General features: G+C 42.0%; 1 protein-coding gene across 1 annotated transcript in view; it reads right to left on the bottom strand.

The window, feature by feature from the left end:
* CELSR1 (cadherin EGF LAG seven-pass G-type receptor 1) overlaps nt 1–26410 on the bottom strand; it is a 190872-nt gene that overhangs the window by 56745 nt on the left and 107717 nt on the right. The window contains exon 6 of the mRNA XM_056846844.1: nt 715–872. Coding sequence (XP_056702822.1) covers nt 715–872 — 158 coding nt within the window. The remainder of the gene's footprint in view (nt 1–714; nt 873–26410) is intronic.

Here is a 26410-nt window from a genome sequence, read left to right on the forward strand (position 1 = left end):
GCTTTTATTAGGGGAGGTTGTCTTACATTCAGGATAACGTTCTTTTTGAGTAAATACAGTAGTTGTTTTTAAATGTTTATACTCTGGTTCTCCAGCTTTAACTTCTCTTCAAACCTGTTCTAGAGACCTGCATTTTCCTGATATCAATCTTTCAGTAAGAGCAAAGATTACATCTGTTCTCTCATGCCTCCACCCACCGAATTTGGCTGCCTCTTTCCTTTGGAACTCACTGCCCTCAGATATGTGCAGGAGTCAGCCCATCTTGCTCTTTAAGAAGCACCTTGAGGCACATATATGTTCATGCCTCTTCCTGTTGAGTGAAATATTTTAACTCAGCAGTTTTGTCCTCCAACATCTTTCCTTATCCTTTCCCACTTAGTAATGGGTTATTCACTTAGATTATCAACCTGGGAAAAGGGTCCATTTTTAAAAATTGTATAACCTTTTGAATTCAATATTTTTATGCTGTGCAGCCCTGAGTGGTTTTATGTTTGAGTGCTTAAGAAAGTATTTTTATTATCCCTTATTTGACTTCAATGCACAAATGCAAACTCTTGTTTATGGTCACATTTGAAAGGGAGTTTGGCTGACCCATTCTAAGAACACCCAGAAGAGTAGAAGAAAGGGTCTGGTTGGCCACTGATATGCAGCAGATACCAATCTCAGGTAAGGACTATATTAAAAAACAACAACAACAAAAACCCCTTGTCTTACTTCTTGGAGCCAGTCTGTGTTCCTTGAGCAGCACAGGAATAGTTTCCAATAAGGCTTCCAAAACGCACAGCCACGGCTGTGTCACAGTCATCCACCGTCACAACTGCCACTTTCTCCCCTGAAGGTCCATGAGGAATACCTAGTCTTCCTATGTTGGGCTTCCAGAACAAAGATAAAACAAAATGAGAAAATCAACTCAATCATAAAGCATGCTTTTTCAAAAAATATTCTTTGAAGCACTAAAGCAAGCGGCATAAAAATATATATTGTCCAGGATGGTACAGTGGTTAGAGTGTTGGACTACTAGAATTTGGGAGACTCAGGTTTGAATCCCCACTCTGCCACGGAAGCTTGCTGGGTGACCTTGAGCCATGCAATCTCTAGCAAATGTACCTCAGAGGGTTATGACTATAATGTATAGGAAGGGGAGATCCAAATACCTAAGTAAATATATTAATTTTATTATAAATATCAAAGCAAGCAAACAAACATCTCTGCAAAGGCTTAAAACAGCATTTAAAATGTGAAAATTGTTTTTGTAATCGATATAACTCATAGTTGCTTCATAACCACATGGAACTGTGAAACTGTGGGGGAATGAACATTTCCAAATAAACTCCAGTTATGGAAAAGACAATCATGCTAGGAAAAGTTGAAGGCAGGAGAAAAGAGGAAGACTCAGCATGGGATAGATTGACTCAAGCAAGCAAGCCACAGCCCTCAGTTTGCAAGACCTGAGCAAGGCTGTTAACAATAGGATGCTTTGGAGGTCATTAATTCACAAGGTTGCCGTAAGCTGGAAGTAACCTGACGGCACTTAACACACACCCACGTTGATCATGGGCAATTTCCAAATGAAAAAGCACAGCTGTAGTTTACAAGAGAGCTGGCTCTCAGAAGTCACTTTCAAGCTCCTTTAGTCAACTCCGCTACTGAGAGGTCAACAAGAGTTCTAGCCACAAGGAGGGGCAGTTTAGCAAAAAGGCAGTCTCATCTAAGGGACTGACTCACCAGCACAATGTTGTTTGCTCAGAAGAAAACCCAATAGAGTTTGGTGACTTTAAAAAATGTCACAGGAATAGCAGGAATATATTATTGTCTTTTTATTAGAAATCGTCTGCTGAACTGCAATTAGGGGGAAAAGTTACACTGTACCAGAATTCATTTAGAAGAAAAGGCCATGCACCAGATCAGTAGAATGTCTGATGATGAAAACAGGCAAGAATGGGCAGGTGCAGAGTACAGGAGGAAATATTTTCAAAATCTTTAAAAGGCTCCAGGCAAGGCCAATCTAGGCTATTTTGGCACTCTAGACAAAATGGTGCAACACCTCTGCCTTTCTCATTCATCAGATCCTAGAGCTTTTGGGTCTGATGGCTCTTTGTCTCCAACACTGTTCAATGTGTCCTGGGACCCAGGCTGAATTGACTGTTGCTGCTCAGGCACCTGTATTTCATACCCACATTTCACCCCTCCACTGGGCCTGCCACCTCCTGCTGCTACTATTGTCCCTTACAAGTTCTTGGCTCTCTGGCATCCTTTCCAGAACCAGAACCTCTGTCTTTGTCTCCAGCTTCCCGCTGCACATACTGACAAGCAGATACACATGTAGCAAGGAAACTGGGAAAGAGAATCTCCTTTCCACGCAGGGTTGCCAATCTCCAGGAGGAGCCCCCAAATCTCCTGGAATTACAGCTATAGTCTCAAGACTACAGAGACCAGTTTCCCTGGAGAAAAGGGTTGCTTTGGAGGATGGACTCGATGGCATTATATCCTGCTGAGCTCCCTCCATTCTCCAAACTCTGCTCTCCCGCGCTTCTGCCCCCAAGTCTCCAGGAATTTTCCAACCCACCGTTGGTAATCCTGTTTCAACATGCAGCTGAGGCAAAAAAAACCCTATGAAGTGGTGTCCTAGGTAACCACCTTGTTGTAAAGATAATCCTGATTCAAACTCGTAGCATTTTGCTTCTTGGTTTACCTAGAAACAATCTGGTCATACTACAAATTAACAGTGGTGCGCCCACTCTAGAGGGTCCTACAAAAGGCGTCCCTAACACAGTTCTTATTGATGTTTCAAACAGAATTAGGCTCATGCTTTGTTCAGAGATTTTGTTGTGCTTTTTTAAAAACAGTAAATATTATGGATACTATGATTTATTTATTTAAAATAGGTTAAAGGGGGAAGAACTGTAGTTTTCAATGTATTCAGCTTTCACACATTATATATACACTACAAGTTTATTTTTGTGCTTGGGTATCTTCAGCAGGATACAACATGTAGTGTGAGAAGCTGCCCCTTGAACTGAGGGATACTTCACACAAAGATGCTTATAAAGTTGAATGACATGGTCAGTGGTGGAGGAATGGGGTTCAATTTTAACTTGCCCTCCATTGCAGGGCCCTGATCTGATGATGGCTTTCACAGCTCATTTGCAAAACAAAAACACAAACCCAACCCCAAACGTGCTCATTTCCCCAGGCTTATCCTCTTAAACCTTAGGTGCCTTGAAAGCTATTATTCATTAGCTGGAAATATACAGTCGCTTTGCATTCATGAGTGTTCAGTGTTGTACAGATGCATTTACCAGCATGACTGCTATTATTGTTAATGGAAGCTATTTAAAAAAAGTCCCTGCTTGTGGTACCGAAAATGTACTTCTCACTTGTGGTGCTGAAAACATAGTTCTTGATGCTTTCCCACATACTGTTAACGTGAAAAGAGATTCTGATTCAGGCTATAAAGACCACATACAGTTGAAAAGACAGATTTTTCAAAGAAGAAAAATGTAGGCTGGAATAGCAATGGCTTAATTGCTAATAATTGCCCTGGAAAGGCTCGGTTTCATTCTTTTAAATTAAAAAACAATTTAATAAATGAAAGCAAGAATCGCTGGCTGGCAGCCTGAGGGCAGGGTGTGGAAAAAGCCAAGGCCAGCTTCAACCAGTTTCTAGAAAGGTTGAGAAGTCTCAGGTAGTTTATGCATGGGAGTTTTACCTGAGGTTCCTTGCTCACTGGACCCACACTTTCCTGTTGGGAATCTATGCACCAGCAGTCTCCAAGCTCAAATCAAGTCCTCACCCCTTTAAATGCTGCTGTGTAATTGGCTTACTTGTAGTGCTTACTATGAGAGAAAATCCCCCTCCCAAACCCAATTGCCACATAAAAAAGCATTTTACGAACAACACACACAAAAAGAACAATATGAAAGGAAGTGGGGGGGGGGAATCTAAGCCTCGGTTTTAAAAAGCTTTTCTTCTGCTCAGAATGAACTCTGAGGAAGCAGGAAGTATTTGAATCCCCGCCTCTGGAAATGCTTTGCAATTGGCTGTGAGAGAAACCAAGCTTGCATGTCCTGCACTTTGCCTTATGCATGGGGATTTCATGGGGATTTCACCAGGGCTTTGCTCAGGGGAGAGGGGAGAGTCGGCTTAACAGAGGAATGGGAAGTCCTGGACATTGCGATGGCTGGGCATGAGGTCATCTCTAATGAACGAAAAACTCATGCATAACTCCAAGGAACAACCAATTCAAATCGGAGGCAAACGTGAGTGAAAGTACCCATGAATAAATTACCTCAGTTGCTCTGTCTGTCTTTCTGTCACCTTTTCCTCTTCACAGATGAACAGTCTCCCTTCAACAAGCACTACGCTGAGATAGTTACCGGACTGTTACCAGACTCAGAACAAAAGAAGAGGATGGCAAGGGCTAAAGAGAATGCCGTAGCATTTGTTCTTTGGCTGAATCTCCTTTCCCAAGGCCCAACAGTGCAATGCTATGAAGAGTTACTCTAGTCTATGTTCACAGATTTCAACTGCTTTAGACAGGAGTAGTTCTTCACAGGACTGTTGCAAAGCCATTGAGGGATTCTTTTCTGCTCTTGCTTCTCTTTGTTAGGGGATCCTGATAGCTTGGGTGTGTTCTTGGGGGAATCTCCTGAGAATGGCTTTGGTAGAAGCTGGTTATCGCTCAGCTACAGGAAATATGCTGGTTCCTTATTGGTTTTATTGTTTTGAGTGGCACCTCAGACAGACACCAGTTTTACTATATCTTCTTTAGCGTCTGACGTGTTTCAGGGTCTCCTATCCTATCACACTGCCCTAGAACTCAGGGTGAACTATTGTTATGTTACATTTCTTCTGTCTACAAACAGAAAATACTCACACATCAGCTGCTCAATCCATTGGGACTACTACTTCCCTTTCTTAAATAACTATTGCTTATGTAATTATGACAGCAAGCTTGCCGCAGTGGTTAGTGGTGGACTAGAACTAGGGAAATCCTGGTTCATAGCATGACTTGCAATGACAGTTCCTGGATGACTTTGAGCCATTCATTCTTTCTCAGCCTAACCTACTTCACACAGGGCTGTTGTGATGGTAAAATGGAGGAAGGGAGAATCGTGCATACCATCCTGATCTCCTTGGAGGAAGGTAGGATAAAAACACATCCCTTAAACAACTAATGTCACATATATCTTGACATTGCTCAGGGCTATTTTACACAATTACGACAGAAAGCACATGGCTGTCACTATGCCTACACACAGTAAGGACACAGCCAATCTATACATTTGAAAACACACGTTCCTTGTAAGCATGCCCATATTACTTTTGTGGATCATTTTATGTATCACTTTCTACTTCTTTTTACATTTATTTATATTACATTTATATAAATATACATTTATGTATATAATGTAATATACATATATATTACATTATATATATACATTATAGTACATTTATTTATATTAGAACATGGGGAAAAACTGTGAGTGAAACAAGCTAGATCATACATCAAGTTTCTTCCAACAAAAGGAATGTAAGAATTTATTCTGGGAATTCTCCCTGGATACGGTAACAGAGCCTGACATTCTGACACAAGGACTGCTACGAAAGAATCCCAAATGCCAATAACTGTTTTACACTAGTTCTCCACTCCAAAGTCAACATTTGCAAGATAAAAGACAGCAATGAGATGTTTCAGTCATTTTCATAATGATGTAGAATTTGTTCTGGAGAAGCTATTGTTCTAAACAGCAGAACCGATTTTAAAAACAGCATGGTTGCATATTATGACATAATTTCTATGAAGGGGTACGTTTGACACCTGCACTGTTATCGTGAGAGAGACAAACACATGACATGAAGAAACCCTGGTCTTGTTTGAAACTGCAGGGTTGGAACTAGGAGCCATATGGATAAAACACTGATCTCCTATCCCTTGTGTCACTAGGGATGCTGGTCAGAGGGCACTGCAACTGAAGCAAAAACCACAGAATACTCCTCAACTTGGGAATCACATGATCTTGGAGAACTGATTCCCTGCCACTGCCTATGACAAACGATCTTCTGAACTCCTCATTGGCCAGGGATCCTGGAGGATTTTTTTTTTTTGCCATCTTTGGGCATGGAGTGGGGGTATGGGGGGGAGGTAATTGTGAATGTCCTGCATTGTGCAGGGGGTTGGACTAGATGGCCCTGGTAGTCCCTTCAAACTCTATGATTCTGTGATTCCGTATGTTTGAAAGAAGTCACAAGGCTTTCTCCCCAGCACTTCCAGGCTGTGCTTAACCACCCTTTGACTGAGTACCCTTGAAAACGAGACAAAACAAATGTCATCATGGTTGGCACAAACCAGCTCAGCCTTCTGAGGAGATGGCCTATTCTGAATGCTTTACTAATTTGCTACACACATGCGCATTGTCTCAGATGCACAGACATAAACACATCCTGTGAAAAATGAAGTTGCCAAATTTGGCTGAAATCCTGCACATAGTTAGGCGACAATTCTCAGTGACTTCAGTGGGATTTAAGCAGCCTGTCTGCAGGATCTCTTATATCTTTGTCATTTATTATAAAGTCTCCCAGACATCCAGATTTACTGAAATATTTTAAAAGGCATTTAAAACAACAAGGAATGGCATCAACACTAAAAAAAGTCCACATTTTTGTGTGTAAATCATGCCAACTTGGGGGGATGGGTGGAGGCATTCATCAGCAGTGGATCATTTATTCACTGTTTCAAGCGGTTAAAGGTCAAAGAAAATCTGTTTCCTGCTGACTTTAGAAAGGATACATAGTATTTTCATTTCATTAATTTGTAAAGCAGGGGTGGGGGAATCGCCATATTCCTAGAGGATCCAGATTTTGTTTTCTCACTCATAGCAACTAAGTGGAAAAACAAGTAGTAGAGATCCCAGAAACAAATGGCACACTTCAGATTCACGCACATTCAGTCCCATTAGCTCCCAACAGTATAATATATGAAAGGGAGAAAGCTGCCAGATTCACAGACCATACCTACCTGCTTCAGCGGTCAAAAATCTCATTAACTGCTGTGCTTCTCAACTGATCCCAGCTATCGGAGTCAAGCCTGGGTGAAAATTAAACTAACTTGGAAACAAATAAAGCTGCAGAAACTGGGAAAGGTGTGACATTTGCAACCTAAGGGAAAGAAGCTGACAAATACCAGACGAAGCTTTAATGCCTTGAAGTGTGGGTTTGTAGGACTCATGGATCTGAGTCGTCAATTAGGCAACTAGAAATCAGAAACTACTGGGCGAAAGCCAGTAATGTTAAACTCTCATGTTTGTTAAGGTGCCAATTTCTACAGGTAGCGGGTTGGGGGGGTGGGAAGAGGAGCATATTTAAGAGAGGACAGTAAAAAGCACAGCGAACCCTTCAAATACTTCACAGTAAGGATCAGTTTCTAAGGATCGCCAGAGGTAAGAATGAGTACAATGCACAAACACTTTTTTGACTCCTTTGATGTGTCTCATCTACCCTCTTCGTCCTCCATGCTCATTAAAGACTGAGCTATGTATGTGGCTGTCTTTTGGCTGGAAAGAATGTACACCCATAATGACATTTTATGCAAAATGAGCCAAGATCCTCGTGAGCCTAGACCATACCTCATCCTTTCTTTTTCCCGGGAAAGCCCAGGGCTTTAATTTTTTAAAACTCTTCAACATCACCACTGAGGTTAGCTCAAAAGAAACCTGGTTAGTTCAGAATGGCTAACTCTTTATAACTTTAGAGTACTCACACACACACCACTCACTATCTACCGGTAGTACACTTAAAGTACAATCCTAAACAGAGCGGAACCCTTCTAAATCCTCTATTTTTAATCCGCTGTTTAGGATTCCACTGTTATCCTGCTCTTTCTCCAAAGAGCTCAGGTTGGTGCACAGGGAGATTCACTATAACCTTCTCTTTTTGTATCCTCATCACAATTTTGTGATATAAGGTCATTCAGTAAAGTCCATGGATGAGTAGGAATGTGAACTGAAAACATTTGCATTTTAACACAACATCCTGTTAACTGGAGCCAAATAGCTCCCCAAGGTTTGTATAAATACCTGTTGCCTTACAAAGTTGGACAGTACTACACCAGCTTTGAACAGGGATTAAAAAAAACAGTATAGAAAGAATGAGATAGAGAGTAAAATATTCTTGGGGAGCTGCTACTAAGCAACTACTTTACAATGCTTCACAGTAAGGTTAGTTTATAAATTAAATATTGCTTTCTGACAAGTGTAAAGGATGATTTTGGTCTAGTAAAGGTACCTTTTACGCACTATCTCCTACCTGAAGAAGTTCAGTTCAAGACTGAATTTGGCCCTCGCCATACAATCATATTACACCTGCCATTGGCTATGTGGTGGATTATTTTATCTATCTATCTATCTATCTATCTATCTATCTATCTATCTATCTATCTATCTATCTATCTATCTATCTATCTATCTATCTATCGTTTATACTTGCATACCACCCTCTCCCTGTTTAGCAGGCTTCAGGCTGGCTAACAACAAACGGAAACTTAATAGCAATAAAATTTAAAACTATTAATACCACAACAATGAATTCAATACATTACATCTAAAACCATATAAAGATGGCGCTTAATGAAAAACAACAACCCCTAGATTAAAATATCAGGTGTTGACCCTACAGAAAACTGGGGGGTCGGGTACAGCAGCTAGTGGCAGCACAGGTGACAATTGGGAGGACTTGTAAGGTGGTGAGACTGGATGGAGGGGGGGGGTCCCACAATCCAGGACATATAAACTGTTGCTGTCCTCAACTGTGGGCCTGGTGGAACACTCTGTCTTGAAGGCCCAGCAGAACTGGGCCAGATCTTTAATGGCCCGAGTCTCCCTCAACAGAGAGTTCCACTAGGCTGGGGCCCCAGCCAAGAAGGTTCTGGCCCTAGTCAAGGACAGCAGGATGGCCTTTGGGCCAGGGACCACCAGTAAGTTGTCAGCAGATGAACGAAGGACTCTCTGGGGAGTATACTGGAGAAGGCAGTCCTGAAGATACAAAGGTCCCAGACCATTTAGGGCTTTGAAGGGAAGTACCAATACCTTGAACATGATCCGGAAAACAACTGCAAGCCAGTGCAGCTGCCACAGCACTGGTTCTATATGTGCTCTCTAGGGAGCCCTTGTGAGGATGCAAGCAGTTGCATTCTGGACCAGCTGCAGCTTCCAGAGCAGCCTCAAAAGTAGCCTTGCATACAGCGAGTTACAGTAATAAAGTCTGGAGGTGACTGATGCATGGATTAATGTGGCTAGGTCAGGGCGGGGTAGGTAGTTGCTGGGCTTGACAGTGATGGGAAAAGGCCGTCCTGGTGACGTTATTGACATGGGTCTCCAAGGAGAGAGAGACATCCAAAGTCATGCTCAAACTCCTAATCGAGGAAGATGGTATCAACTGTACCCCATCCAAAGTAGGGAGTTGGATTGCCTGCCCTGGGCCTCCCTAGCCCAACCACAGAACCTCTGTTTTCAATGGATTTAACTTTAGTTGGCTCTACTTTAACCATCTCACCACAGCCCCCAGACACTTACCTAGGGTATCCAGAAGAGTAACCGGCTGGCCATCAACAGAAAGAGCTGGGTGTCATCTTCATATTGATGACAACCCAGCCCAAAGCTCTGGACTTGCTGGGCAAGGAGACACATATAGATGTTAAAAAGCAACGAGGAGAGAATCGTCCCCTGAGGCACCCACATACTAAGGGGTGCTGGGTTGATGTTCTCTCTCCCAGGGCTACCCTCTGTCCCTGACCATGGAGAAAGGAGATCAGCCACTGTAGGGGAGTTCCTTGAAATCCAGTGTTGGTGAGGAGGTGGGCCAACAAGACACGGTCAACCATGTTGAACGCCACTGAAAGTTCTAATAGTAGCAGCAGCGCTGACCTGCCTCGATCCAGCTGTTGATGGAGATCATCTGTTAGGTTGACCAGCATGGTCTCCATCAACATAGCTGGGTCAGAAGCTGAACTGAAACAGGTCAAGGGCAGATGTGTCCCAGGAAAACCTGGCTGTTGTCAGCCACTGCTCTTTCAACTACCTTACCCAGGAATGGTAGATTCGAAACTTGGCGGTAGTTGGCCAGATCAAGAGGGTCTAATTATGGTTTTTGGAGCAGGGGAGTCACAATTGCCTCTTTCAACAACCCTGGGAAGACTCTTGAACCAAGGGATGAGTTGATTATGACTTCCAGGGGGGCTTGCACCCCATCACCACTGGCCTTAATCAGCCAGGTGGACACGGATCCAGGAGGCAAGTGGTTAGCTTCACAGCAGCCAGGATCGTGGTGACATCTGCCAGCAAGAGCCAGCTGAATTGGCCCATTATTGGGCCAGAAGACAGCCAGGGGCCTCCAGTTCAGTTACCATATCAAAATTGTCCAGGAGGTCACAGCAGAGTGACAAGACTTTATCTGCAAAACAGCTTGCAAAAGCCTCACTGCTTATAGTCAAATTACCAATATTTTGGATATTCCCAGAAAGAGAGGTTAATGACTGAACTACTCTAAATAATTGAGCTGGGCAAGAGCTAGCAACCACAATGGAGGCTGAATAAAAAGCTTTTTTAGTGGCCTTCACTGCCACCTCATAAATCCTCATAAACACTTGTCGCCTTGTAGTGAGTACACCGCCAAACTCACTCTAGTTGTCTGAGTTCCCACTTTCTACCCCTCAGCTCTTCTGTATACCAGGGGGATGATTTAGCATGGGGGCACAGAGGGCATTGGGGAGTAATTCTGTTGATGGCCTCAGGAGGCATTCGTGTCAATCAGAAATGATGGCATCTAAGGGATTGCCAGGGAAAATCGGATCTCACAGAGCATTCTGGAAACAAGTGGATTCTTAAGTCTCTGCAAGTGTAAATTTTCTCGTCGCCTAAGTGGGAGGGGGAGGACCAATCCAAGCGGGTCTTTAGGACAAAGTGATCTGAGCATGGCATCACATCCAGTTTGACTGGGCCCAGATCTATACCTGCCATGAAAATCAGCTCCAGTGTCTGGCCAGCTTGATGTGTGCGGCCTGATATAATTTGAGAGAGTCCTAGTGCTGCCTGGAAGACACCAGGTCCAAGCCTGAAGACAAGGCAGCATCGGCACGGACATTGAAGTCCGTGGACTAAAAGCCTGGGGAACCTCAAGGCCCAAGTGTACACAGCCTCCAGCAGGCTTGACAAGGTATGTGCTGGCACGCTAGGTGGTCAGTACACCAGCAAGACAGCATACTCTCCTCAGCCTCCCACACAAGGCCCACACAATCAATGCTGGGTATCTTAGGGGCAGAGATTGTCCTAAAGGAGAAAGACTCCCGGATGAGCAGTGCCACCCCACCCCACCTCTGATCTTTTGTCCAGGACTGATGAAGGACTGAGAAACCTGGGGGGCGGGGGAGGCAAGTTCGCGTAAGGCCACTCCATGCCAGGCTAAGGATGATCCATGGTAATGTGAATCTGCCATGCTTTCAGAGATTAATATTTTTTCTCTGTCCTTTAGTTGCTCACAATGGCTTTCCCTTTAATGTCTGGAGAGTCCTTCAGTGACATCCTACCACACTCTAGCAAAAATGAAGTAATAAAACGTTATCTTCCAATTTTCTTTTCCTTTATCTTCCACAAACAGATATGAAATTCCTTAAAGAGATTCTGTGTAAACCAGCAGGTTTCTGAAGCTTAAAGTGTGATTAAGTGCAGATGAAGATGCACTTCAAAGTCCTCAGAATGAATTCCTCAGGTGCCAGCTAAATGGCTGTTAAGAACACCGTGCCAGGCTAAATCCTTTCCTCCATTAAATGGATTATGGAAAAATGCCAGCTGTTGCTAAAAAAAGAGCTTTGAATAAAGGATATAGAAACAAAAACAAAAATGACACAACATTCCCTAATGCCAAAGAATCCTAATGCCAAAGAATGTGCAGGTTAGTTAAAACCAATACGGTTGCCAGGCTACAGTGTAGGAAGAGAGCAGCAAGACAACCACTGGCAGGACTTCCCATCAACTTCTAAAGTGCAGCAGCTCTGCTTAGGAATGATACCCTAGAACTCTATAACTAACATTATTTCAAGGAGATCAATGGGCTATAGCAGGAGAGAAGACACATGAATGTTATGTCCCACTGACCAAAGTGCCTAGTCTGGATCCAACTCATGGTTAGTTTGTGAAAACAGGATTTGGCTCACAGACAGTCACGCATATCCTGGTTTTCCTCAATCAATACTGGTTTCATCCCCATTGCATTTCTGTAGCCAAGGAGCACATAACATAACACCAGGGAACAAAGCAGGAAAAAGCCAGGTTTTCTACATACATACATGTCACACCATAGTTAAGAATAACTTCAGTTAATAAACCAGCCTCAGATCCTGATTGGAACACTGCATTTTTCAGTTGTATGGATCTCATGATGGGAGTCTAAGTTCATAAGCCATTATTCAGATATTTGCAACTTGGGTTCAGTGAACGGTACGGCATTTTAGTACATTCATAATCCTTCCCTCTTAAAAGGTACACTGTAAATGTCTGCTCATGCCCTATGAAACAACTGGATACCTTTACCCATGCATAACATTCATTGACACATATCTATCTTTTCTCTTACAAAGTAACAACCTGATTATGAAAACCAACCTCATATTAAACCTCTTATTAAAATGGCTTCCTTCAAAAACCCAAACTCAAAACTCTCACATGAAAATCCAACACTGAAATTTTTAATTAGTTGAACTGTCTTTCTTTCTCCCCAGGAAATTCTCAGAACTACAGTTCTCTAAAGGAGCTGGAGAAACATTGACTTCTCACAACCCTCACTTATGGCACAGCTAGACTATACAGCAACCTTGGGGACAACCCAGGGACACCACAGCCATTTTACCTCAGGAATTATCTTGCTTCAAAAATGGGGCTGCAATCCTGCTCAGGATAGCAGCATGGGGGGAGAAGCGGCTCCTTGTTCTCCACATCATATTGGAGGCAAGTCCAGGCCACAACGGGTCTTACAGCAAGGGCTCTAGGGTTATAGTCCAAGGCCACAGTGCAGGGTCAGGTCACATAATCCAGAATCACAGTCCAAGGTCAAGTAGCAAGGTTCCAAGAGCTAAGCAAGCCATGCACCTTGAAGAACCATCATAAAAATTGCAGACAGATTGCTCCCACACTGGGTGTATCTTCTCTGCAGCCTTATATAGTAAGTTTTTCTACACTGCTGCTAGTTCCCCACAAACTGAGTCGGCTCCTCTGCTTATGAGGAACACTAGGCCCCAGATCCAACGGTGACTTATCAGTCTCTCCTAGCATTTTCTTACCAAGGAGCAGCCTTGGGCCGCCCAAGTGCATCTGGGCTCTTGAAAAATGGTGGTGGGGGGGGGAGAGGAGCCCTTCGTCTTCCCTAGCCTTTGGGGCATTTTTAAAGCAAGAGAATTCCTGAGGTAAAATGGCTGTAGTTTCCTTAGGTTGTCCCCAGGGATGCTGTATCATCTTGTTTTGCCCTCAACTACTATTATCAGGAAACATGGAGGTAACTATAGTAGCAAAGGTGATAAAATTGATATAACATCGTATAGATGTTTGTCTGAATGAGGGGGCCTGGTAGGTTAGCCACTAGGAAATGCTGATACAAACAGGTTCTTTTTTGAACTCAATATTCCACCTTGAAGGGTACATAAAACTTAAGATTTAGCTGTGACATATCCATTCCAACTGGCTTCTATTTCTCAGAAACCTTAGCTCTGATTGTGTTGTGTTGCAAATACAACATCAAAGCTGTCTTGTTTATGGGGCCAAACAAGCATTTCTCTGAGCATGCTACCCTTTGAGATTCAAGGCCTTTTCAAATACCCTGGAAGATTCATACTCATCTAAACAAATCTGCACACCATGATTCAGAGTTACTCTTCTAAATCCATTGCAGTCAAAGGGCTTTAAAGGGTATAATTCTGCTTAGAATGGTACTGAAAGTTTTAACTGTAAACAAGGCTTTGCTCTCTGTGCAATTTTCAGTAATTCTATTGACAATCCATTACCAAAACTGTATTTAAACTGGCCTTAGCTGTTTGGAAATTGGAGCTCCTTTCTGTACTACAAGAGATGAACCCTCTTGTCACTGTTATTTATAGTGCAATCCTAAACAGAGTTAAACCTTTCCAAGCCAACTGAAGTCAATGGACTTAGAAGGGTGTAACTGTGCTTGGGACTGCAGTATTAGAGTATTATTATTTTCTCCACAGGGGCAAAATCAGCGGGGGGTGTCTTTTATCAATGACAAAAAGGCAAACAGTGAGCAATGTTAGTCAAGGACCCCTGTTCAAATGTCTCTTCTGCCAACAATTTACTGTCTTAGCCTCAGTCCCAAATTGTTGTATTGGATAATAGTGGTTTACTTCACAGGGCTGACTGAAGGATTGCGTGCGTAAAGTGCCCTCAAGTTGCAGCTAACTTATGGCAACCCCTTATGGGGTTTTCAAGGCAAGAGACTAACAGAGGTGGTTTGCTCATTGCCTTCCTCTGTTTAGCAACCGTGGTATTCCAGGTTGACCCTGCTTAGCTTCCAAGGCCTAAAACGCTTGTTCACTTAACCTCCTTTATCCCCTGTTTCAGCCAGGATTTAGCCAGGATCGAACGCATGCGTTTCGCTGAATGTGCGTTCGATCCTGGCTGAATCCTGGCTGAAACAGGGAATAAAGGAGGTTAAGTGAACATGATTTTAAGGCCCAAGATATGACAAGATCAGGCTAGCCTTGGTCATCCAGGTCAGGCCCTGATTGAAGGATTACAGCAAAGTAATATATATGTTGAACATGCTGAGCACTGAAAGGACTCTATAAACATTACTATTCTACAGCATGATCAGTGACCCCTGACTGGGATCCAGTTCAATCTGAAATGGATCTTGACCAAACTCCTTAGAGATCTTCATAATACAGCAGCATCAAGATGTGGAGTTTTAGAGCCTTAGACCATGAATCTGTCTACCCTTCCCCCCTGCCATCTTGGATTTACTCACAGTGGGGATGGAAGTGGGGTGTATGTATTTGTGGATTTCAATTCATGTCCTAAAGGCTGCATATGTGAATCAGACTCTGAACACTTCACTAATCTGTGACTGGCCCAAGGTCAATCGGTGAGCTAAATGTGAATTTGAAACTAGATCTCTCCCAGTCCTAATCTTATACTCTATATGCCACAATGTTGCTTGATATAAAAGACAGAATACTGTATGGGGGACGAAGTCCAGCAACAAACAATGCCCACAGAAGATTCTCAGCCTCATGATGTTGCCAGGATTTAGATGTGCATACCAGTTGCAATTTATACATATGCATGTGCCATCAAGTTGCAGCTGACTTATGGCAACTCCAATAAGGGGATTTCAAGGCACATGAGAAGCAGAGTTTGCCACAGACTTCCTTTGCAGAGTCTTCCTTGGTGGCCTCCCATCCAAGTACCAACCCTGCTTAGCTTTCGAGATCTGACAAGATCAAGCTACACCATGCTGCCTTTTCTCCCAATTGCAATCTATAGGCAAGCAATTTCTACAATAGATGGCAAAGAGAAGAGGATCTGCCCATCCCTACCTTTGGTGTCGAACTTTTGGCAATGTGTTTTTTGTATATGCTATTTGTATGCTGCACGTAAGGCCTACAGCTTAAACAGCCAACAGATATTAACTAATTCAACTGGGGAAGATTTTCCCTGCAAAATAAAACAAAAACAAAAACAATGTTCTGCTGATGCAGCAAACTTCATTCAAAAACTCTGAGGCTATTTATAAGGTTGACTGGTGAGCGTATCATTAACACAGACAAAAACACTCAGGAGCACTTGAGTGTGACAGTAAATTAAACATGCAAGCCCCCTGCAGGACTAAATGCATTGTGTCTGGTAGGCCAATAAATTTGCTTTTTAGCTGCATCACTTGAGATGCATTTGGGCTTTGTTTAACTGAAGTGCTGCCTGCAAGTTCTCCTTGAAAGCAAAGGCAACAGCTTTTCACAAATGTTCTCAAGAATGGGGGGCCCATTCCTACCTTTTCTATTAACTTAATCTTTCAAACTTTGACAAATTCTTGAAATTTTTGCTTCTTATAAACCTTCTTGTTCAAAAGTCACGGAAACAATGGGGAAGGGAGATATCCCACGGCTGTTTTACAGAAAGCTGACTGCTTTTCCACTGCCAATCTTCCTACTCAATTGCAACTTGCTTGATCAGTGTGATATAGGGGTGCCATATCCAGCTATCATAAAGAAAAGAGTTGAGAATTAAGATTTCCCTCCATGTGTGGATGTGTGATGTTACCATTTTTCATGTTACTATCAAATGGAAGACAATATGCCGGGGAGATAACATTCCTGGGCTCCTTTTGTTCTGTACAACTCTCTAGCATCTGCCATCGCATTTCATGATACTGAACCACTATGTCCTTTTACTGGTTCTACTACTACAGGGCCTGTATGAGCTGTTGGGTTGGAGGATGTCTTCCTGGCTTCCAAATCAGGATCAAGCAAGATAGAAACTTGTGAACAACTTGGATATACAATTACTGGAATAATAAAGGCACGGGTAGTCCCCTGTGCAAGCACTGGGCCATTCCTGACCCATGGGGTGACATCACATCCTGACGTTTACTAGGCAGACTATGTTTATGGGGTGGTTTGCTGTTGCCTTCTCCAGTCATCTACACTTTACCCCCAGCAAGCTGGGTACTCATTTTACTGACTTCGGAAGGATGGAAGGCTGAGTCAACCTTGAGCCGGCTACCTGAAACCGACTTCCGTCAGGATCGAACTCAGACTCCCATTTTCCCCCCATGAGCTTTTTTTACATTGGGTGTTATCATATCCATGCCATCAGGTTTGGTACCTATCTGGAAAGTTTACAGGACCATCAAGTGATCTCTGTTTTGCTGCATATATTTACATATTCATGTCATAGCATATGCAGCTCTATGAACTCTTGCTCATACAGCTAGTTCTGACCCCAGCACTATAGTTGATTCCTTAGAATAAAGCAAGCTATCCTCACAGGTCTGCCATGTTTTCAATGGAGCTGATTTTCTGGTCAATCTGAGATTGGAATTTCGCTGCTGTTTGATTTCCCTCCATGGTGCAGCATCTCATCATGAATTTTCAAACTAAGGAAAAGGAAGTCAGATGGTGCTAGTAAAAATATCAGCGCCCTACCATAAATAAGCAACACTTCTCAAAGTTTCCAGATTTATCACTTGCAAATCACTCATGACAGTTCTAAATACCCCCCCTCCCAGACAGACACAACATATAGAGTAAGCTTGCTGTGCTGTGGATGAATACAGAACATGCCTTTACAACTCAACTGGGCAGACAAGCATACTTGCTACACCCTCCTTTTGCTCATTTTTATTGTATAATGTTGTGTTTTCCACTTTGTTCTGCTCTGGTTAATGAAAATTAGAAAAGCGTCCTACAGCTGAGTGCCTGAGACAAGAAGCTTCCTGCCTAAAGTACCCAAGATGCAGGGTGCTTGGATAATTTTCCTAGATGAAGCAGAACAAGCAAGGGGCAGGGGCAAGACTGGTAGGACCAGCGTGTGATTTGCTTATATGCCTGCCATGGCATGGATGCTTGCCTGTGAGTTCAACTGTGAAGATGGCTAGCAAATCAACTGAAGAATGCTTTTTGAGCCCCCTTATATTTACACCCAATCACACAAAGATATTTAGATGCTCAAAACACTTGAATGGCAGGTAAAATAATCGTTTGCTTTTTATACTCACAAAGGCAAACACAAGGATTGGGCATTAAAAAAATTATACAGAATTATCTGTCAGTAGCTCCATACTGATCCCCTAAACCAGGGGTCTCCAATCTTTCCAGATCTGGGACACACTGGGTGCTTTCACACATCCTGAATAATGCACTTTCAATCCACTTTCAATTCACTTTAACGATTGTTTGCAAGTGGATTTTGCCGTTTCACACAGTAAAATCCACCTGCAACGTGAATTGAAAGTGGATTGAAAGTGCATTATTCAGGATGTGTGAAAGTGCCCACAGAGTTCCAAGCACATGACCCTATCTTGCTGTCCTGCTGTTATTCTCAGCATGCATGCAAAGAGCGTCTAGAAACATGACATCCTTGGACTCTATGCAGCAGTTCCTTCCAAAATGTGAAAAAAAGAGTGATAAAGGAAAGGAGGGAGCTCATGGCAGAGCAGGAGGGATTTGGTGACCCAACAGTGGGTCCTGAACCTTGGGGTGAAGACCATTACCCTAAATCTCACTGCAGCTGTTTGCACTGACTCCTTGAAGCCCTGGAAAGTATCAAAGGGTGGACAGACAATTGCCAGGAAAAAATATTCTGATGCACTGGGAGCCAGTCTGAGCTCAAGGTCATCCAGGGACACGGATGCAATGCCAACAGGTACCCTACCCCCCCCAACTAAATCCCAATTACTGTTAAAATTCTGCTTCTCTTGATAATAGAATAACATCCCATATTGTGACTGAGTGATGTAATTATCTTTCATCGATTTTACTGAAGAATGTTACGAAAAATTCAAAGTAGTACATAAACAGAGCCACATTGCAGCACTAGGGCATAACTAATCACATTCCAATACGCAAACTTACATGGACACTTCTTCTAACCATTTGAAATAATACATTTGTAACTGTATAAACATACAGTTGCATATGAACATACAAGTTCCATCACCTTTGTAAGGAAATAGTTTATTTTTTTATTTTTCAAAGATGGTCAAACGTTCATTTTCAGCCCACGCACTGGTTAGGAAACTCAACAAAACAGTCTATTAAGGCAGTTGAACTGCCATTACTAAAATTCACATCTACATTTCTCACTGAAACAGATGTTATTTTCAGTCACAGTCTTGTTACCATAATCCTCTCCAACATTACTGTTTATGCAGATAATCCCTCTCAATCCTTTAATGAATTTGTTCTGAAGCCATGGGGATTTAAGTGTCTTGAATTCTATTTCTCTCACTGATTGTTATTGGTAACAATTGCATCACTAATGGATAAAATAATTCCACGTAAAACCTCTTCAGTTAGTCCTTAAATGTTTATTATGCTCACACCTTTGAAATAAAAAAGATAATAATTATTATTTTGCTTTAAATGTTCTCCCAGGTGCCCTTCTTATGTTTCAGGAATCTAGTGGGGCCTATTTATTGAGAAAAAGGAAATGTTCAAGAAATGGCGGCAAGGACATACCTTTAAAGAAGAGTATCAGAGAGTTGTAGGCACTGTAGGTCAGCCATGAGAGAGGCCAAAGCACAGAGTGAATAGAGGGTGGTCAGGGAGGCTCGCTACAAGAAAAGCTTCTTCAGATATGTGAGGAGCAAATGCAAGGTAAAAGAGGCAATAGGGCTACTGTTGGTTGAAAATGGAGAAACTCTGACAGAAGACAAAGCAGAAAGACCTATTTTGCCTCAGTTTTTTCTCTGAAGAAGAGAAAGGGCTTATCTAGAGATGGTGGCAGGCAAGCCATGGCATTTGGGCTGCTGGTTGACATGGACAGAGAGGTTGTTGAGAGGCACCTGGCTGCATTGGCTATGTAAAAATCCCCCCAGGCCAGATGTTGTGCATTTTAGTGCTCAAAGAACTTTCTAGAGTGCTTGCAGAGCTGTTGTCCATCATCTCCAAGACCTCTTGGAGGACAAGTTATGTGCCACAAGACGGGAGGAGCGTGAATGTTATCCCAATCTTCAAAAAAGGGAGGAGGGATTGTTACCCCAGTCAGGCAGTGTCCACTAAAGTTTGGGGAATTAGCTGGAGACAGAACGAGGGCGGCAGCAGGAGGGGGGGTTAGCTAGGATCTCTAACCTGTGTCTATCAGGATAGTCCCATGTGAGAAACTCTCAAAATAAACAGGCAGTTGTTGGAATAGAAATTTGTTTTATTAAAAATAATAAAAAATAAAATGAACTTTAACCCATAAAAAATACACACATAAAGCATACAAGAGTCAACTGTAGAGGAAAAAAAGGGAAGAGGTTGGATAGCGTTTAGGGATGGGTGATAATTACCAATCAGTGCAGGAGACATCCACAAAAGCAGCACTTAGGAGGGAAAACGACCAGTGTTTTTGGAAGCAAAGAATACAGATCATGAGAGGGAGGGCATCTTGTCCAACTTCTGGGCATGTAGTAGGGGTCACTGGGTGTGTGTGTGGGGGAGGTATTTTGTGAATTTCCTGCATTGTGCAGGGGATTGGACTAGATAACCCTGGTGGTCCCTTCCAACTCTATGATTCTAAGATCCACACGCAAGTGGAGGTGAGTGCATGGATCCAGGACACACACACACACACACACGTATGGGGCCCCTCTTTATATTCTGAAGGGTCCTAAGGTGATGAGATGTTATGGCAGGGATGCCAGAGATCAAAGAGTTGATTGAACGGAGATGCTTGCTTCCCAGGGTTTAGGGCCAAAAGTGTAGGATAGATTTGATGGTTTGTAAATGTAAATTTACAATTTGCATGCAGATTTGGTGGGAAATGGTCTACTCTGAGTGCTGATTAAAGCACCTTGAAGTGACACAATGGGCTTTAACTAGCCCTTTCTTGTGTGTGAAAGCCAGTCCCATTTTTTGGGGGGACCAGTGCCTTGCTCTGGTGCCAACCTTAGAGGTCCCCTTGCCTCCATGAAGCCCTTTAATGGGAGGAGTGGTCTGACCACTAATAGGATGACCCACCAAACTACAGGCCAGTCAGTCTGACCTCTGTTCCAGGGATGGCATTGGAGCAGATTTTAAAGGAGTCCATCTGTGAGCATCTGAAGGACAACTTCGTGATCTAGGGAAGCCAGCATGGATTTGTTCCTAACAGGTCCTGCCAGACCAACTCGTTTCCTTCTTTGATCGAGTGATGAACTTACTGGATTGGGGGAATGCCATCAACGTTGTTTATCTGGATTTCAGTAAAGCTTTTGACAGGATCCCACATGATGTTCTGATAGGTAAGCTGGAGTACTGCACACTAGACTCTAGGGTAGTTAGGTGGATAGGAAACTGATTGGAGAACCACACGCAAAGAGTGGTTGTCAATTGCTTTTCATCTGACTGGAGGGAGGCATCCATTGGGATGCCAGACGGCTTGGTTCTGGGCCCAGTACTTTTCAATATTTTTATAAATGATCGGGATGAGAGGGTGGAGGGACTACTCATTAAATTTACAGATCACAACAAAATGGAAGGAGTAGCGAACACCCAGGAAGATAAAGGTAGAATTCAACAAGAACTGAACACACTGGAAAAGTGGGCAGATGTGAACAAGATGCAATTCAACAAGGACAAGGGCAGAGTTCTACATCTGCGTAACAAAAATGAGATAGGACTCGCAATAATGGGTATAAATTACGGGTGGAAAGGTATCGGCTGGACATTTGGATTTTTTTTAAACAGTAAGAGTAGTTCAGCAGTGGAATCAGCTGCCCAGGGAGGTGGTGAGCGCCTCTTCTCTGGGATAGGGCTCACAATAATGGGTATAAATTACGGATGGAAAGGTACTGGCCGGACATTAGGATTTTTTTAAACAGTTAGAGTAGTTCAGCAGTGGAATCAGCTGCCTAGGGAGATGGTGAGCTCCCCTTCTTTGGCAGTCCTCAACAGCAGCTGGACGAATACTTGTCCGGGATGCTCGAGGCTGATCCTGCATTGAGCAGGGGGTTGAACTAGATGGCCTGTATGGCCCCTTCCAACTCTATATGATTCTATTATTCTAGGATGTCTGATCTGTATTATTTAAAAACTGGTACCATGCAAGCTTGCAAGGTCCTCCCCAATCAATCCTCACCTGGCCAAAAGGGTTAGGATTGGGTGGGAAGGACTACATGACTAGTCCACCACAGGGCATAAAGCCTTTAAATGTTGTAGCAGCATCAGTGGACGAAACTAAAAATACGTGACATCCACACTGCTGCTGCCATACTTTCATTCCTCATATTTCATATCACATCCTTCCATCAAGGAGCTTGAAATGACATGATTCCAATTTTCCCCCTCACAACCATCCTATGAGGTAAGTTAGGCCAAGGGAGTATAACTGGCCCAAAGTTGCCAGATAGGTTTAATGGTTTGATTAGAACCCAGGTATCCCCAGTCCAGTCATAGCAGTCTAATCACTACAATGAGTGGTTGTGGATCAAGAATACCCCAACATGCCAAAAGAACCTTTCAAGCCATAACTCGTGTTTTCCTTGGTAATGCTGGTAACTGTCTAAAGATGAAGTTCTAAACACACGAAGAAGGAAATTCCATTGCACTCAGTGGGTTATACTTCTGAATAAAATCAGGCCATCAGATCTTCACTGTCTATCAGATTTCTAAACACTAAGAAAAATATGTCATGCTTCATGAACAAATCTTTTTCTTAGGAGATGGAAGTGCACTGATGCCTCTTGCCCAGACACAGCTTACTATTATTTCAAAGCATCCACATTTTGAACCCTCCTCTCTAAATGACACATTTCTGCAATGAAATTTAACAACTCTATTTACTATTTCTGTAAAAAGAGGTACCATACAATGGGAAAACTGGTCACCTGATCTCTATGGAATGAAAGTTGTTTGAGGTTCCAAGCTCATCAATCAATTTCCCAAAAAAGTAAAGCCACCTTAAATCTATAACACAACAATCATATCTATTAATAACTTTGGGATCAAAACTGGTTTGCATACTCTGTGATTACAATCTAAACTATTCAGTTGGAGTTTATCTCAACGCTGGATAGCTTTGTTTTCTAGAGGATGACTATGAAACAGAGATAGATTAGTTTAAGGTGGGGTTAATTGTCGTTTCAGATTAGAGAGTAACTGTGGCCATATATAACAGGTGAACTGCTATCATCACACAAAGCCTGTTTTCCACAAGGAAACGAGATAATTTGTTTTTCAGCAGCAGAGGCAAAACCTCCCAGCTGCATATCGTATGTTTACTGGAGATTGTGGAGGTGCAGCTATATTTCTTTAAAGTTTATTCAAAACAAACTGCCCAATTAGTCTGTCAAGGTCTACCTGGCTTATGTACCAACAGCAAAAAGGGTGGCAGAATTTTACTGAGCCTCACACATGTTAGCACTAAAATGGCACTCTAATTTTCCCTAGGTGCAAGCCCCTTTTAGTATTTATTCAAATTTCCCATGAAAGCAGCATGATCAAATTAATTTTGGATAAAACTTCACTTTGCATTTTAAGAAAAAGATAATTTAGTTGATACATGAAAGATAATAATACATTTCACAGCAAGGGAATTTGGAAACACTTCAAAGATCTTAATTTAAAAAACAACTGCTCTACAAAATCATTTGCCCCCGCTGCCCCCGGTTTTCCAGCTAAAATTCTTTGCTGGTGAAAAATCTTCTTTCTTTAAAGATAAAGTGTTTTGTAAAATTAACACCAAATAATGGGTGCTTTGGGGTCCTGAGCTACTTGGGAGAAAGGAGGTCATATAAATATTTTAAATAAAATGAATAAATGAATAAATAACGCAGTTGCGTTATATTATTAAGCAAGCTTGCTTTCTATTATTAAGCAATTAATGTTTTCAGGAACTGTGGAAGAGAATATGTTTTATTGAGTTCTAAACCAGGGTGAGGTGGGGCACATAAAACCACAAATACATATATTAATCCCAAGATTAAAAGATGTTTAAAATCATATTATAAAATCACTAAAGTCGATGCTTACTTATAAAATTTATAATATCTTATCTCACATGCTGGAAGGGATATTGTAATCACAGATCTGATATGGAACTAACAAATAATTCAGGTGACATCATGGAGAGAGAGACAGGAATCTGGTGACCTCCACGGAAAAGAGTTAAAGTCGGTTGAAACAGATGACAGGACAACCGTATCGACAGGATTTCATTTACTGTTATTTGGGTGTGCCAAAGTGAAAGTTTCGTTTTCAGTGCCTTTTAAAAATACAGCCTGTATTCCAATTAAATAATTTCCACATTGAATTTGTTTGAAAGTAACATTTAAACCGCACTTGAGGAATATTTTCCTAATAATAATATTTCATATGAAGTATTTGTTGCTATTGGGACATAAAATTAAAAAGAGGTACTTTTAAAACTTTGTCTACTAAATGTAAGTCACAGTAAACATGCTAAATCAGATCATGCTCTATTCAGGGAACTGGGAAAATTCTGATTCATATTGTGCAGAAATATTCCCAACATAGATTACAAATTAGCCACAACTTCTGTTTGAACAGTACATAAATTCAAGGATGATTGATATTCTCATTTGCTGTTAGTCTACTATGTGCTAAAACAGCTGCTCTCCAGTTCACCACTCTAGAGTTTAGGGAACTGACCAGACAGGCAGACGATACCGGCAGGATTCTCTACATGTGCGGTGAAGCAGATTTTAAAGAATAAGTCAAAATGTTGCGAATGCAGGCCATGTAAGTAAGTTTGGGAAGTGGCACACAGAAAGAGATGGGTGTCATCCATCTGACAAATACTGGCAAATATTTGCCTTGAGAAACTCTCAGCAAGAAGTAGCAGAATTCTATCCAGATATCTTAAATAGTTATAAGTAGTATAGCAGAACAAAAGAAAATTGATACTGGAAGTTCACCTACCTATCTGGACATTATCAACAATGCAAGCCAAAGCAAAGTTATACTCATGTAATGTGCAAAAGTGCAACATCTTGAAAAGATACCCAATGTAAAGAATTATTTTTCCACAGATCAGCCTTTAGGCACATGTAAATATGTTTTGGGGGAAAACTCAGAAACGTTTTCTCAAAGTGGTTGCCAATATCAACAGAACAACCCAGTAACAAACCATTTTAGTAGTGGAGCACAGGTAGAACCGATATTCAAAGTTGCTAGGATAAAACATTTGTTTACTGTGAACTGAAGTTAGAAAGAGAAATGGGGGCTCTGGAAATGATACAGAGTTGAAATGCATAGAAAAGATAACCTCCTTTCCGATGTGGCACTCCATATGTAATTTAAGTGAAGTAATTTATCTGAGTTACTCTGACATGTCTTAGTTGCAATATCAAGTTTAGACATAACATCTCATTTATCTTGGCACAACCCATAATCCCCCAATTATCTATATCTTAGCAAACTGTTCATGGTAACTTTTTTATCTTTAAACCTTCCTAAACTAAGAGCTTGCAAACAAACTCCTTCGAAATACGTATCACTACAGGCAACAACACTGGTCACATGATTCAGTCACAATGGGGAAACCTAAGGGAGAGAAAAAGGCAACAGGCCAGACGCAACACATAGCCAAGACTATATTGCACAATCTTACGACAAGATACTACACATACCTTCCCATTATATTTTGAAAAGCCCTTGAAGATTCTGACTGCAGATTTATACAACCAATTCCCAGGAGGGCTGAAAGCCCTCTGTTTAGTTATTTACAAAGCCCTCTATAGGTCTCATCCTGCCAGCAGTTAGAGGAGAGCCCATGTATTTTGCTCTCTTAGTGAAAACTTCCTCTGGCGGCACATCACAAAAACATTGAAACAATTACCAACTAAAATCCAGTACTAAAGATATAATCTGCTACTAATACTACAGGATGTTCTTTTTACAGAATTGGTCACGCTACAGCCTAAGGCTGGGTTCTAACCATAGTCTGAAGGTTTAGAACCAAGATTTGGGCCTGTTCACCCACATCCATCAACCCCCTCATGTGCAGCTTCACTTGCAGTTTACAGTTGAGTGCTAACTACAGTTTACAGTGATGGCTGAATTGGCAAGCTGTGGTAATCCAGAATGGGAAGCCATGGTTTGAAGTAGGTTTCCCAATGCTGGTTGGAAGTGACAACCATAACCATAGTTTGTCTGTTTGAATGCTTCAGCAAACCACGATTAACATTTATTTATCCAGAAAATTTGTATGCTGCCTCTCCAGGGTCCTGCTCAGGACAACTCACCCCTAAAACAATAAAATAAATCCAACCAGCCATTAAAAACAAGCCTGGACACGAAAACAGCTTAAAACACTGAACACCCTAAAATGATATTGATGAAACAGTTCTCAGGCTAGAAGCAGACCATAAAACAGCTGGAAAAAGAAAAAGAAAAGATAAAAACTCCTTAGTTAAAAGCATGGGTAAAAAGACAAGTTTTGGCCTGCTGTCTAAGGGAAGGGAAGGGAATTGCCCTGTGAGTCTTAAAAGGGTCCAAAGGCAAAGCACCACCATCAAAAGCCCTATCTCTGGTCACCGCTTACCTCACCTCTACAAATGATGGCACAGAGAGAAGGGTTTGAGAAGAGGATCTTAACTTGTAGGCTGGATAAGTTGAAATGATACTGGATATAAGGAAGGAAGTGGAAGCAGTTGAGCCTCATGGCTCATTTCTGATCTTTGGATCATTGTTTGGAAGATCCTCTAA

Source organism: Euleptes europaea, chromosome 3 (assembly GCF_029931775.1).
Source record: "Euleptes europaea isolate rEulEur1 chromosome 3, rEulEur1.hap1, whole genome shotgun sequence".
In the NCBI taxonomy this organism is placed as follows: Eukaryota; Metazoa; Chordata; class Lepidosauria; order Squamata; family Sphaerodactylidae; genus Euleptes; species Euleptes europaea.